Source organism: Polyodon spathula, chromosome 8, assembly GCF_017654505.1.
Source record: "Polyodon spathula isolate WHYD16114869_AA chromosome 8, ASM1765450v1, whole genome shotgun sequence".
NCBI classification, from domain to species: domain Eukaryota; kingdom Metazoa; phylum Chordata; class Actinopteri; order Acipenseriformes; family Polyodontidae; genus Polyodon; species Polyodon spathula.
In genome coordinates, this window is record NC_054541.1 from 26,126,893 (window position 1) to 26,139,947 (window position 13,055).

Genomic DNA, 13,055 nt, shown 5'->3' on the forward strand with positions numbered 1-13,055 from the left:
TAAAACACATTTGTGCCATTATGTTATTGATTCAGTTTTTTTTTTCCTAATAGCTGCAAGTACCGGAGATATTTTTGTCGCTCATATTGGTTGGAAATACTTGGTTGGTTTGTGGATAAATATTGAAAGCTGGCGAATTCTTTGGACATGTCATTATATATTTCTCTAATGACTTGATGGGGCAATTTTGATCATCAGGGCAGTCATACAATAAATTATCTTTTTTTTCAGAATGTTGTAAATGAGACCCTTTTAAATGATGGCTACGTGTTATTTTGCAGTAAGCACTTAGTGCACTGGTTTAAAGTGAGAGATGATGTTTTATAGGCACATATTGTAATCAACAATTTGCTATTTTAACAAAACAATGCAGCACATGTTCGCTTTTTTATATGAATTGCTATGTTATTTTAATATAATAACTTAAACTATTGAAACTCAAAGTTGGTTCAGTGTGCACAGTAAATTAAAGATAAATACATTGCTGATTTCTGTGCATTAAAATACATTTTAATTCTTAAAAAAAAACGTATTTAAATTTTAGTTTCAGATATCTTTAAGCTAGGTTAAATCAAAAAATACATTTTACCACTCTGCTAGTAGTAATAGGTTTTTCAGTTTATCCTCTCTTTGTACATATGGGATATATATTTACTCATTCATTCTGGGTAGACAGAGAAATGCATGCTTCTGTTTATAGGGAAGTGCTGATTTGAAGCATGCGCTCTCTCTCCTCAGAAGTAGGACACTGTTGTTTTAAGCTCGTATATAAAAGGGTTAAAGTTGTGTAAAATTAATAATTGTTGTACAAGGATTGCTGATAGTGTGCTATGGATGTATATATGTATTTGGAACTGGAATGTTTATCTACTTTGAGTTAAATGATTGCCAAACGTGCGTCTGCAAAATTACTTGTGTGCTTTGTGATCAGAGCTGTGGGGAATGCTGTGGTAAAATCCAGCATGGCGCTTTTATCCCGAATAACATAATAAATTTGATTTAGTTTAAAATCTTGGAGCGTTTTTTTGGTTTTTGTTTTTGTTCCATGTTGGTGCGTTGCTGATAATTTTCCTGTTTAGTGGTTACCCCAGATTTTGCTGCTCTGGTGCTTGGTGCTTGTGTGACTGAGTTATCAGGCCCCTAAATCGTTTTCTATTAGGCTAATAGGACGGAAAGGTAACATTTGTTACTAAAGTAATAATAAAAATAGTTTTAAAAAAACAAATTCCCATTGGACATATATAATTTTTTATTCTATTGATTTAAGTACACAGAGCATCAAAAGAAACTCGTCACTATTAACACATTTATTTTCAAAATAAAAAGGTATATAAATTATGAACATTGACAAAATGTTTTTGGTTTCTTTTTAAATCACTTGATCATTGATCCTTGACCATGACACGCTTGAGAGACTATGACTAAAGCATATGCACTTAATTACCTTATTAGTGAGACAGTTGATTGGACACTGGATATAGAGTGATTTCGGAGACATATTCTGATATATATACTGAGGAAAGTACAATGTTCGGTAGTCAGTGATATAGATTTACGTGCAGGAGGTCCCGGGTTCACCCCTGCCCTCTGCCTGTGTGTGGATTATCTTGCCCTGTGTAATGTGCCTGCCTGTGTTAACCGAGATTGTTACCTCTAGGGCTGTTACTCAAATTAAAAATCATGTCAGTAATTTTTATTACTATTATATATATATATATATATATATATATATATATATATATATATATATATATATATATATATATATATATATATATATATAAAGGTATAAACCATGACCTGCCGTGCGGTTCCCATGATATACACCACGCCTGGAGTGGTGATAAGGCCCTTTAACCACCCCAGAAGTGGAATATATCATCGGAACCACACAGCCCGAAGTGGTTTATACTGCTTATAACATGGCTACCTATCATTTGTGGGAAGAAAAATAACAAATAATTAAAATAAATTTTAATTAAGACAAAACCAGAAACTTTTATTGTGTATATATCCGCAGTGTAATATAGTCCCAAAAAAAATAATTGCACATGTTCGTTTATTGTGAATTTCTGCATCGAAAGTGCCATCTCATTAGAAACTAGGGGGCTGATTACAAACTGAATGATGGGCGGAGTTTCAAATTACACTAAGGAGAGCAGCTCCGTTAGAGGCTGAAGTCGGTTGAAGTGAGTTTGTTAACTCGTTATATGCAAGTATTTACTATAAAGTTTACACATATTCGAGCATGTTTTCTTTCTTTTGGATCTCAAAATATGTTTTTGTTATTTGTCAGACATCCTCAAGTCTAAGTTGTGCCAGATTAAGTTGACGATCAAACCAGACTTTACGCACCAATCCGATTGCGGTGTCAGGGGACAGTACCTCAGTTTCCTGCAGATGTTTAAAATCCAGACCGGTAATTCAGGAGGTCATGTCTGGCCTTGTCGGTACCTGCTTTTCTAAGAGTTTTCCTGACTGACATGAATACATTACTGCTGATTTTAAACTCGCTGTCAGCAGAGATGTTAAAACTTCTACAGTTAAAATATGTATTTAGTTCAGCTCAGCATTATAAAACTGGAGACTGAATACTGGTCCTCTGTTTAACTTCTTGTACTGACATAAAATTCCCTTATGTTGAGATTTTTTTGAATTTATTTCCATAAAATGAATGTCCATTTTTTTTTCTTTAAGTACATTAACCAGCCCATGCTGTAGTTTTATTTATTTATTTATGTTGTTTTGAATCTTTGTTTTCTTATATTTCATTTAACTGTTCCTCATCAACTGTTGTGACTGTTCTTGCTGGTGGACTTTTTTATTATTTTTATTTTTTTATTTTTTAGATGGACTTAGATGGACTCCTTCACGACAGAAGTTAGCGTTCTAAATCATGTGGATGGCTTCAATACACCTCGGAAGTAGGGCTTTTATAATGCCCTTCAGAGGTGGTTATTTTTCCAATCCGGCAATCCATATATATATATATATATATATATATATATATATATAATATATATATGTAAAGTAAGAATGCTTTCAAAAAGACATGTTAATAGATTATATTTATCAATTAACTAAATGCAAAGTGAGTGAACAGAATAAAACTCTAAATCAAATCCATATTTGGTGTGACCACCCTTTGCCTTCAGAACAGCATCAATTCTTCTAGGTACACTTGCACAAAGTCAGGGATCATGTAGGCATATAGTCAGGTGTATGATTAAACAATTATACCAAACAGGTGCTAATGATCATCAATTCAATATGTAGGTTGAAACACAATCATTAACTGAAACAGAAACAGCTGTGTAGGAGGAATAAAACTGGGTGAGGAACAGCCAAACTCGGCTAACAAGGTGAGGTTGCTGAAGACAGTTTACTGTCCAAAGTCATACACCATGGCAAGACTGAGCACAGCAACAAGACACAAGGTAGTTATACTGCATCAGCAAGGTCTCTCCCAGGCAGAAATTTCAAGGCAGACAGTGGTTTCCAGATGTGCTGCCCAAGCTCTTTTGAAGAAGCACAAAGAAACAGGCAACGTTGAGGACCGTAGACGCAGTGGTCGGCCAAGGAAACTTACTGCAGCAGATGAAAGACACATCATGCTTACTTCCCTTCGCAATCAGAAGATGTCCAGCAGTGCCATCAGCTCAGAATTGGCAGAAAACAGTGGGACCCTGGTACACCCATCTACTGTCCAGAGAAGTCTGGTCAAAAGTGGCCTTCATGGAAGACTTGCGACCAAAAAACCATACCTCTGACATGGAATCAAGGTCAAGCAACTCAACTATGAACGAAAACACAGGAACTGGGGTGCAGAAAAATGTCAGCTGCTCTGGACTGATGGGTCAATTTGAAATATTTGGCTGTAGCAGAAGGCAGTTTGTTCGCCGAAGGGCTGCAGGCAACAGTGAAGCATGGTGGGGGTTCCTTGCAAGTTTGGGGCTGCATTTCTGCAAATGGAGTTGGGGATTTGGTCAGAATTAATGGTCTCCTCAATGCTGAGAAGTACAGGCAGATACTTATCCATCATGCAATACCATCAGGGAGGCATTTGATTGGCCCCAAATTTATTCTGCAACATGACAACAACCCCAAACATACAGCGAAAGTCATTAAGAACTATCTTCAGCGTAAAGAAGAACAAAGAGTCCTGGAAGTGATGGTATGGCCCCCACAGAGCCATGATCTCAACATCGAGTCTGTCTGGGATTACATGGAGAGAGAAGCAACTGAGGCTGCCTAAATCCACAAAAGAACTGTGGTTAGTTCTCCAAGATGTTTGGGCCAACCTACCTGCCGATTTCCTTCAAAAACTGTGTGCAAGTGTACCTAGAAGAATTGATGCTGTTTTGAAGGCAAAGGGTGGGCACACCAAATATGGATTTGATGTAGATTTTTCTTCTGTTCACTTACTTTGCATTTTGTTAATTGATAAATATAAACTATTAACATGTCTTTTTGAAAGCATTCTTATCAGCATTTTTTCACACCTGACTAAAACTTTTGCACTGTACTGTATGTATAGATCAGACCTAAAGTTAACAAAGGCATGTTCCACATTACAACTATATCATATATTGTTTTAACACATAAGAAATATAATAAATTGTGTTCTCTCCCTTGCGCCTTCTCTTTCATCACTTGCTGTTCCATTTTTGCAATACTGCACCTGCATTTCAAATAAACCTCAACCCACCTGTGGCATCATCGAAATCCTTCAAAGCTAACATGCAAATGAGGCCCCACCCCAAAAGTTATGCTGACCACTGGGACTAATGCAGGCGGTAAAGGACGGTGCAAAGCATGTCACCAAAATCGCATTCCGGAGCTGGCATTTTTTTTCATCAAAATCAGGGACAAACATGTTTTGCCCTAACGTTAGAGGTTTGCCCTGTCATGAAAATCAGGCCTGACGTGATTAGGTACCACAGTGTAACTTTTTTATATAAAGTGTTATATGAATTAAAGTATAAAAAACAAAAAAGAACCAAATGTACTTCATCATAACAAACAGGGGGAGTTAAGAAAATAGACTTTAAAGCCATTTCTCCACATTTACTTTTAAACAGTAAGAATCCAACATTTTCACAGGGAAAATAATTCTACAGAAACCATATTCTCAAATACATCTGTATTTTTTGAAGATTCACAAAGTTTACAAAATTTAATTAAATCGCACAAATGAAAATCTGAACATATCACATTTTACATACATTTTTTTCTGTTTATTTATTTTATTTTATTTTTACTGTTCTGTCAAGTATCCAGTTGTAGAAAGTATCTTGTTAGAATACAATGATGGCAATAGCCCAGTTACGATAAAAACTAAAATACTCAAAGGACTAGACAAAATAGAATATTTCATAATGGCAAACAAAGTTTATGGTCATTTTTACTTCTCTGACCACATCACAAGATCCACTAGACACAAGAAGAAACAAATCTTTGAGACACAAAAACATTCAAACATATATATTTTATTACTTTTATATATCTGTTCTACCGTCTTTCAAAAAATACTTTTCCCTCATTTGAACCCCCTTTGTTATATTGGATCAATGTAGTTGATCTAAGTAACAACAACAAACCTGACAATTTATTTAAGCAAGATAGCATCACTATTTCTGAAACGTTCCAATTACTCAATAACAAGCCTGCTTGTTAGGCCTTTTACCTGTTCCTAGTTGTAGCTGTGGATTTACATCTCTCTAAAGAGATGTAAACCAGAGATTGGGTAAGCAAGCAAAGTTTCCTGGTTATAGTTTGACTAGGTCACTACCATCAGAAAAACAAGCACACTCGCCATTTTAGTGTGCTTAAGGTTTCTATGTTTTTTCTTGGTTCAGAAAAGGAAAGCGTTGAGTAGGCCTCGAGAAACAAAACTTTTAAAGTGTCAAACTTAGGTCTAATAAAACAAAGAATGATAAAGATGTAAAAATTGTTTTAATTCATCTAAGCAACATTTCTCATGTTTTGAAAAGCAAAGAAATGCCATTTATCCTACCTTTGCATCCCTCACAAGTAAGTGCATTGTAATGGTATCCAGAGGCCTTGTCCGCACAAACTACACATAGTTCATCCCCCTTTATCCGCCTTGCATGAAGTGCCTGTTTTGACCTCTTGCACACAGGTGTAATCCCTTCTATCCCCTTTTCATATCTGTTCTCACAGGGCAGTTTTCTCAGTTCATGAACTCCAGCAGTGGAGTACCACTCCTCAGGGTACTGAAGGTAGTAACTGTGGTTGGAGTAGTAAGGTGGGGAGGCCATGGGTGGCTGTACCGGAGAGAATTGCATGCTGGGATAGCTGGGGAAGGACAGCACATCTGGATCATGCATCAGAGGGCTGTCTTGTTCAGTCAGCAAATCTAAAACCACAAAAGAAAATGCATGATTAAATAAAGAAATGATACAGGCCAGGAACATTGAGTTGTTGCTTGTTTTTTTTGTTTGTTTTTTACAAAGCTTTTTTTTTTAAATAAATATTCAATTCAAATTTAATTCAAAAGAATTCAAATTAAGTGCATCTAACTACACAAAAAAAAGAGCCATTGTGAAAATCTCCTTGTGTAAGATTAATGTTGTTCCTTTTAAATATTTGGTGGAGGATATATTTGTCAATATTTTATAGTGAAACTGTTAATGTGAGATTAGATATTTTTTGTACTCTATGAATCAGATCAGCAGCTACCAGTAAAAGGAAACACATTTGATTTAAATTGATATGCAGTTATAAGTCAACAAAAAAAAAAAAATCAAACCATATTATCTTTGAGAGAATTTTTTTTTGCAAAGTTAATAATAAACCAAAATCAGCACTATATTCCCCTATTTCTTACCACAAGTCCACACTACATTAAATTATTATTCATGAATTCTTATTAAAAAAAAAAAAAAAAAAAATCCTATTTCTTGTTAAAGCAATCTTCCTTTATGTTCAAAGGCAAAAGCACCACTGGGAAATGAAGCTGATTTGTCAATACTGATCTAAGTTTTAATTAAGCTACCCACCTCCCGTAGGCTTCACTTGGACCATTTCCATGACAGACCAAGCCAAATGGATGTGATGAATGTGTCCGGCTTGGGTACCTCAAGACCTTACTACTCCTCCCTCTGTACCTCTCTCAGTCAAGAACAGTGTTCAACTAAAACCAGTCATTGTAGCCACTGTAACATCATAAATATCTACTAACGTATTACCCAACCACCAGCCTTTAGTACCTCCTCAGGTGTGCTGCAGGCTCAAAGGTTGCCAGGATTACTTATTAACTTTAACACCTAAGTTCCTGCATTTCTGTACATATCATGGTCATACTGTATGTGTGAACTATAAATATTGATAACACTAATGAATATATACCCACCAATAAAGAATATAAACCAGCCAAATGTCTTCAACCAACGTCTCAATATTTTTTATCTGTAGTGGTTTTGTAATCCACTTAATGATTGTAGTTAAGTGGAATCTTAAAAAGCAATTCCTTGTTGAAGTGATGACATTTGACGATCATGGAAAATACGATCTAAAAGTCATTCATTGCCCAGTTTTATTACAAGATTTTCCAATGCAAGGATATCTGTAGAACACTGCATGGATAGTAACAGTATCATTAACATTTTTATATACTAAGGTTATTCCAAATAATTTTTCCAAAAATATCTGAAGTAGTTAGGTATTAATTAAATTGAATAAAATGTGTTAATTACTCAACATAATAATGCAGTCTCTCTGTTTCCTTTATTTACAAGTAAAATGTGAGTATCTGCACACCCCTATTAAACACAGCATTAACTATTATTAAAACCTGATCTTAATAAATGATTGTAACTGTGATTGGACATGCATGTTCTTTGAAGAATTGTCAAAAATGTACGAGTTATTTTCACACAATGTCTGCTTACCACTCTTGGGTATTTACAAAGACCCATCTCATAATCCAATTTATTTTAAAACCAATTAATATAAGCCTAATGTTGTAGATTGGAAACCCTGTTTATCATGAGGTTAATCTATTCATTCCATTAAAAACTGCAAAGCATAACCACGAGCTGTTATGACAGGCAGTGCAATTAGTTGATGGTAAACAGATTTGTATGGGTAACTTTAATTTAAATTGGTAACTTTGTTTGTTAATGCTGGCTGTTTTTGCAGAAATTTTTTATTTAGGTCGTGCATTTTGGTTGGAGTAAAATCCAATAAAAACAATCCTAATCACAGACCAGTCATCAGATCACAGATTTCAATTCCCGAGTTCAGGGTAAATCTTCCTGACGCCTTACAGCTCTACACTCTACACTCAACTCCAAGACACCACTTCATGAAAAATGAAACCAACTATTATTAAATTCATGATGGAGCATTTGTAAATTATATTTTGGTAAACTGCTGATTAAAAACAAACAAAACAAACATTTGAGATGAAGTTTCACAGATATTCTAGCTTTAGGGTTCAGGATTTAGCAAGGATTCTGCCTGATCCAAATTAAAGCCTATTTGTTTTAAATAGAAAGCCTGGATTGAGAGTGAAAGTCAGATTGTCTTTGGGTGGATCCTTTGAAAAAAATGATCTGTTGCTTCAGAGAGCAAATACTTGTATGTTTCTTCACCCAAACAAGGTCTCAATCAGCATGCTTCAATGTTTATAAGAAACCTTGATGTACTGTTCTGTAAGAGGTTTTTATTTTATAAAATCCATGTAAGTTTTTTTTTTAATCATATTCAGATAACAGTAAAGTATAAAGATGACAAAAGCCTCCTATTTAACACGTGTAGCTAGCAACTGAAAATATAAATAGTCGCTTACCAAAGAACTGGGAGTTTTCAGATAAAGAAAAGCCATCACTGGCAGGCAGCTGAAGCGGCCCCAACACATTTATATCTGACCCCATCCACTCATTCATTCAGATCTCGTTAAAGTCAAAAAAATTGAAAAGTCCTGCAAGACATAGAGATGCATTTTTATTTGCGTATGGTTGACATCCCAGCAAGCATGTATCTGTTAAAACAATATGTACAGTACTGTATTAGAAATCAATGTTTATTGTGGAATGCAGTGCAATGTATTGTAAAGGTATGGCTACTTTCCACTGTATTCAAACCTATAATGGAAAATACGAGGTAATAGAATTTAATCAGCCTAGGCTGGACGATTTATGATTGGGGATAAAATGACACTGTGTTGATGAGACATGTACTGTGTAAATAAGACTACAAATGAAATATGCCTAAACTTGGAGAATTTGCCTTGAAAAGGAATTTAACAACCAGTAATCAATACATCCTGGGGCATTTTAAGTCAAATAGTATGAATAATGATAGCATATTTCTTTCTGAAATTGTATTGACTAAACTGACATTGTTATCTGCATAAAAAAGACATTTAATTTTACAAGTTTTTTCATTTACAGCTTTGATAATGAATACTTAGTAGTAGCCTATTAACCACGAAAGAGTCAGTAATTCGGTAAACTAATGAAACAGTTACGCTCTTGCCTAGTGGCAGCATCTCAACCTTGACTTATTCTTACTAGTAGGCATGTCATATTTTAAATCAATCCATCTGTTTTCTCTGTTTTAGTAGCCCTAGTTTAGAAGCCATGTCTTGCCTAATACTGTGCAATACAGTAAATAGATGTATCCAAAGTGTGATTTGTAATTCCGAAAACTAACAGGAATGATATACTATTTTGTGCATAAAATCAAGCTTTCAAAAAATAAATCTTTCTTCAAATAGTTCTTTGCAAATAAGACCCCTTGTTTCTTCCCCCAATCAACCCCTGCCCACACCAACCACAGACAACAAGAGCTGATAACAGGGGTGTGCCAAGTAACATGTTTAAACAAGAGTTCATAACAATTACATTATGAGAAAAATACTTATTATTCATATTTGGTTTTAGCCCAAATGAGAAGTAAAGAAAAATGGAACAAGTTCTTAACTTCAATGTCTCCTAAGCACTCTTGTGTTTTTTTGTTTCTTATTTTGTAACATTAATGTGGAATTTTCTCCTTTCCAGAAATAGTTTAATTAAAGGGTACATAAGGACCTTTTTATTTTATTGTGTTGCATGTTCCCATGTGTTGCTACAACTGTTTACATAAGGTGTTTGCACCACTAAAAATATCTTATCTTTTCCCAGACTTACTCTTGTAACATGATACTTTTTTTTTTTTTTTTAATTGTTCACGGTAATGATGATTAATGTGAATTCATCATCATGTCAGAATAGTAAAACCTAACAGTGATTGCACGTAAAACTACAATCTAATGTATCGTAAATACAAATGAAACCGATATACAAAACTTGTTATTACCATTGCAACTTGAAAAGATGCCTGTAAAATTAATCAGTGAAACTTATACATGAGCATATGACCAAATACTTTCACCATACATACAATCTGTGATACCTAATTTACAGCTACAAGTACCCGAACAACAAAAATTACTTTTGAACCTACCCAAGTTTATAAAATATGATCCACAGCTACTGCATTGGAGTATCATAAGAGCTCTTCTTTCCCAGCTATGCTTGAATCAGGTTTTTTTTTTTTTTTTTTTTTTTTTTTATCAGTGATTGTTGGTGGTTATTTGTCCTAGGCTCAGCAGTAGCTGTCATGTAAGTACAGGGTCAGAGAAAGAGGGAGAGAGAGGGGACATTGGTTATTTATTAATCAGTACATAGAGGCCGCCCCTTTACATAATAAGCTTGGTAAATTTGCAAAGATAAATGATAATCATTGGCAGTTAATACTGTAAACACTTAACTAATAAGTGGTTATTAAATCATTTTATAAACTTTCATGCTTTTTGCATGGAAATATGACTAGTACAGTACTGCTATACTGGTTAGTTTAACCTTCATAGTGTTTTTCATGGCCAGTAATATTCCATTAATATTTGGAATACTGAATAATCCGAATATATTCTGCCATGTAAACAGCATATTCGGAATATGAAGAGGAACATTCCGCCTCTGTATATTCTGAATATTGGAGGTGGCATATTCTCCTAGTATGCAGAATACTAATGGAATATAAAGCCATGTAAACAGCATCTTCCAACTATGAAGCTTAAACCACAACAGATACGTGCAATAACAAATACAGCAGTAAACATGACGGCATGTGCGAGAAAACACAGCTGCTTTTGGTCTGATGAGGAGACATCAAGTTTAAGGATTTTAAAGTCGTTAAAACAGCTTGATGACAAGAAACAGATGTCAGAAGTGTTTAAAAGGATGGCAGAAAAAATCATGAAGGGGGATTTGAGAGAACTGTGGATCAAGTTCATCATCGATGTAAAGTTTTAAAAGCACAGTACTATAAAGGAAAAAACAAAAAAAAAGTACAGAAGTGGGGCAAATCTATCAAATTTCCTTGCTTTGTCCTTATGAATGACATACTGGGTAATAACCCTCACCCATTGCCTTCACTGACCTGGTGTAGCATGTGAAAGTGCATCCTGCACAGCAGTGTACCTTTAACATGTGCACGTCATGTGATGTAATGGGAGATTATGGAAAAAACCCAGAGTTTAACATTTTAAAACTAGAAGAAACAAGCACATATTGTACATTGTCCTCTTTGCAAGCTTTTCCCACATCTGTACTTTTGCTGTAGGTGTGTTAAATCACACAACTGTTTACTCATATTACAAAATTAACAGTGTATAAAAAAAACTAGGTGTTGTATTCAATATTTTGTTTAGTGTAACGCTGTATATAACTAGTAAGTAGAAAATTAGCAAAGGAAATATTTTACACTACTGTACATTTGTTTACTGTAGGCTCTGTTGATGTGCTTGGCTAAACAGGGGCAACTCATCTTCAATCAGTCTCCTTGTTATTAATGAAGACATGAGCGTGCATGTCTGCATGAACAAAATTCAGACCCACAAGCATCTACACAATCTCAAAATAACAGATTCCATATCTGAAAAAACAAACAGAAATATACATCCACACCACCAGCTCTCTACAATAAACAAACTATTCTACTACAATCATCACTCTTGGTTTGCATTGGGAAGCAACGTACGCATGCGTTAATGTCATAAAACAAATATTCCTTTTACCATATAAACACAGAATATGAAAGGAATAAGAATTCTGCCTGCATGTATACAGAGCGCTCGGAATATTCTAGTATTCCAAATTCTTAATATTCTGAATACTTGTATTAAACAATTCTCACCTGAAAACGTTTTTTGTGCTGTGTTTTGCTGTTCTCTCATTTTTCAATTTCTAAGAGACCAGTCTTCTTGTTGAGTTACCTGAATGAATCCATTGTGCATTTTTTTGTATTTTTTTTATTTACATCCTGGAAATAAAATTCCAGCCATTAAAATGTGCAACTTGAAAAAATGCCAGCTTATTTTTTTAATAGACTGCAGATATCAAGCTTTACCTGCCCACCACAATAGAAGTAACCTTTCATTCATACACTGCCACCTTATCACTGGAGGAGAACAGCATTTGGGCTGGCTTTTTACTAAAGTGACTAGTAACTATATAAACTTAGTCTTATTTGGTAGAAACATTTGTAAATTATTTCTTAAGAGTCGTGATTTCAAGAAATGTGGTCCTGACCACAGTCGCAAATAATTGAATATATAAAATATAAAAGATAACGTCTTGACTACACATATGCCAGTCAAAGTGACTATTCTCAAACAATTCTTCCCAAGAAACAAAGCAAAGGGGTAGTAGCAGATTGAATGTCTTATCACAGAACCAAAATATCAACTAAATAAGATGCAATCATCCCACCATCCTCATGGTAGGGTGGTTCTTAAAGTTATCCAAAAAGATGTTCTGAAATTAAAAAAAAAAAAAAAAAAAAATATATATATATATATATATATATATATATATATATATATATATATATATATATATATATATATATATATATATATTTACTCAAATAATGGTCAAAATCTGTTAAAAAATGCAACTCTAGTCAGATGCTCAACGAGCAGACATAAGGATAAGCCAGGCTGTACCTCTTCTCCCAGGTTCAGTAGCTTGGAAACACGTGTT

At 34.5% G+C, this 13,055-nt stretch overlaps 1 protein-coding gene across 2 annotated transcripts in view; it reads right to left on the reverse strand.

The window, feature by feature from the left end:
* LOC121319676 (bile acid receptor-like) overlaps window positions 1-10,636 on the reverse strand; it is a 34,269-nt gene extending 23,633 nt beyond the window's left edge. The window contains exons 1-3 of one of the 2 annotated variants that reach the window (XM_041257349.1): window positions 10,474-10,636; window positions 8,816-8,947; window positions 6,017-6,379 (exon numbers count right to left, since the gene is read on the reverse strand). In XM_041257349.1, the coding sequence (XP_041113283.1) occupies window positions 6,017-6,379; window positions 8,816-8,912 (460 nt within the window). In that variant the 5' untranslated portion in view covers window positions 8,913-8,947; window positions 10,474-10,636. The remainder of the gene's footprint in view (window positions 1-6,016; window positions 6,380-8,815; window positions 8,948-10,473) is intronic. The other variant, XM_041257350.1, reaches the window with a different exon arrangement.
* Window positions 10,637-13,055: the final 2,419 nt, after the last annotated feature.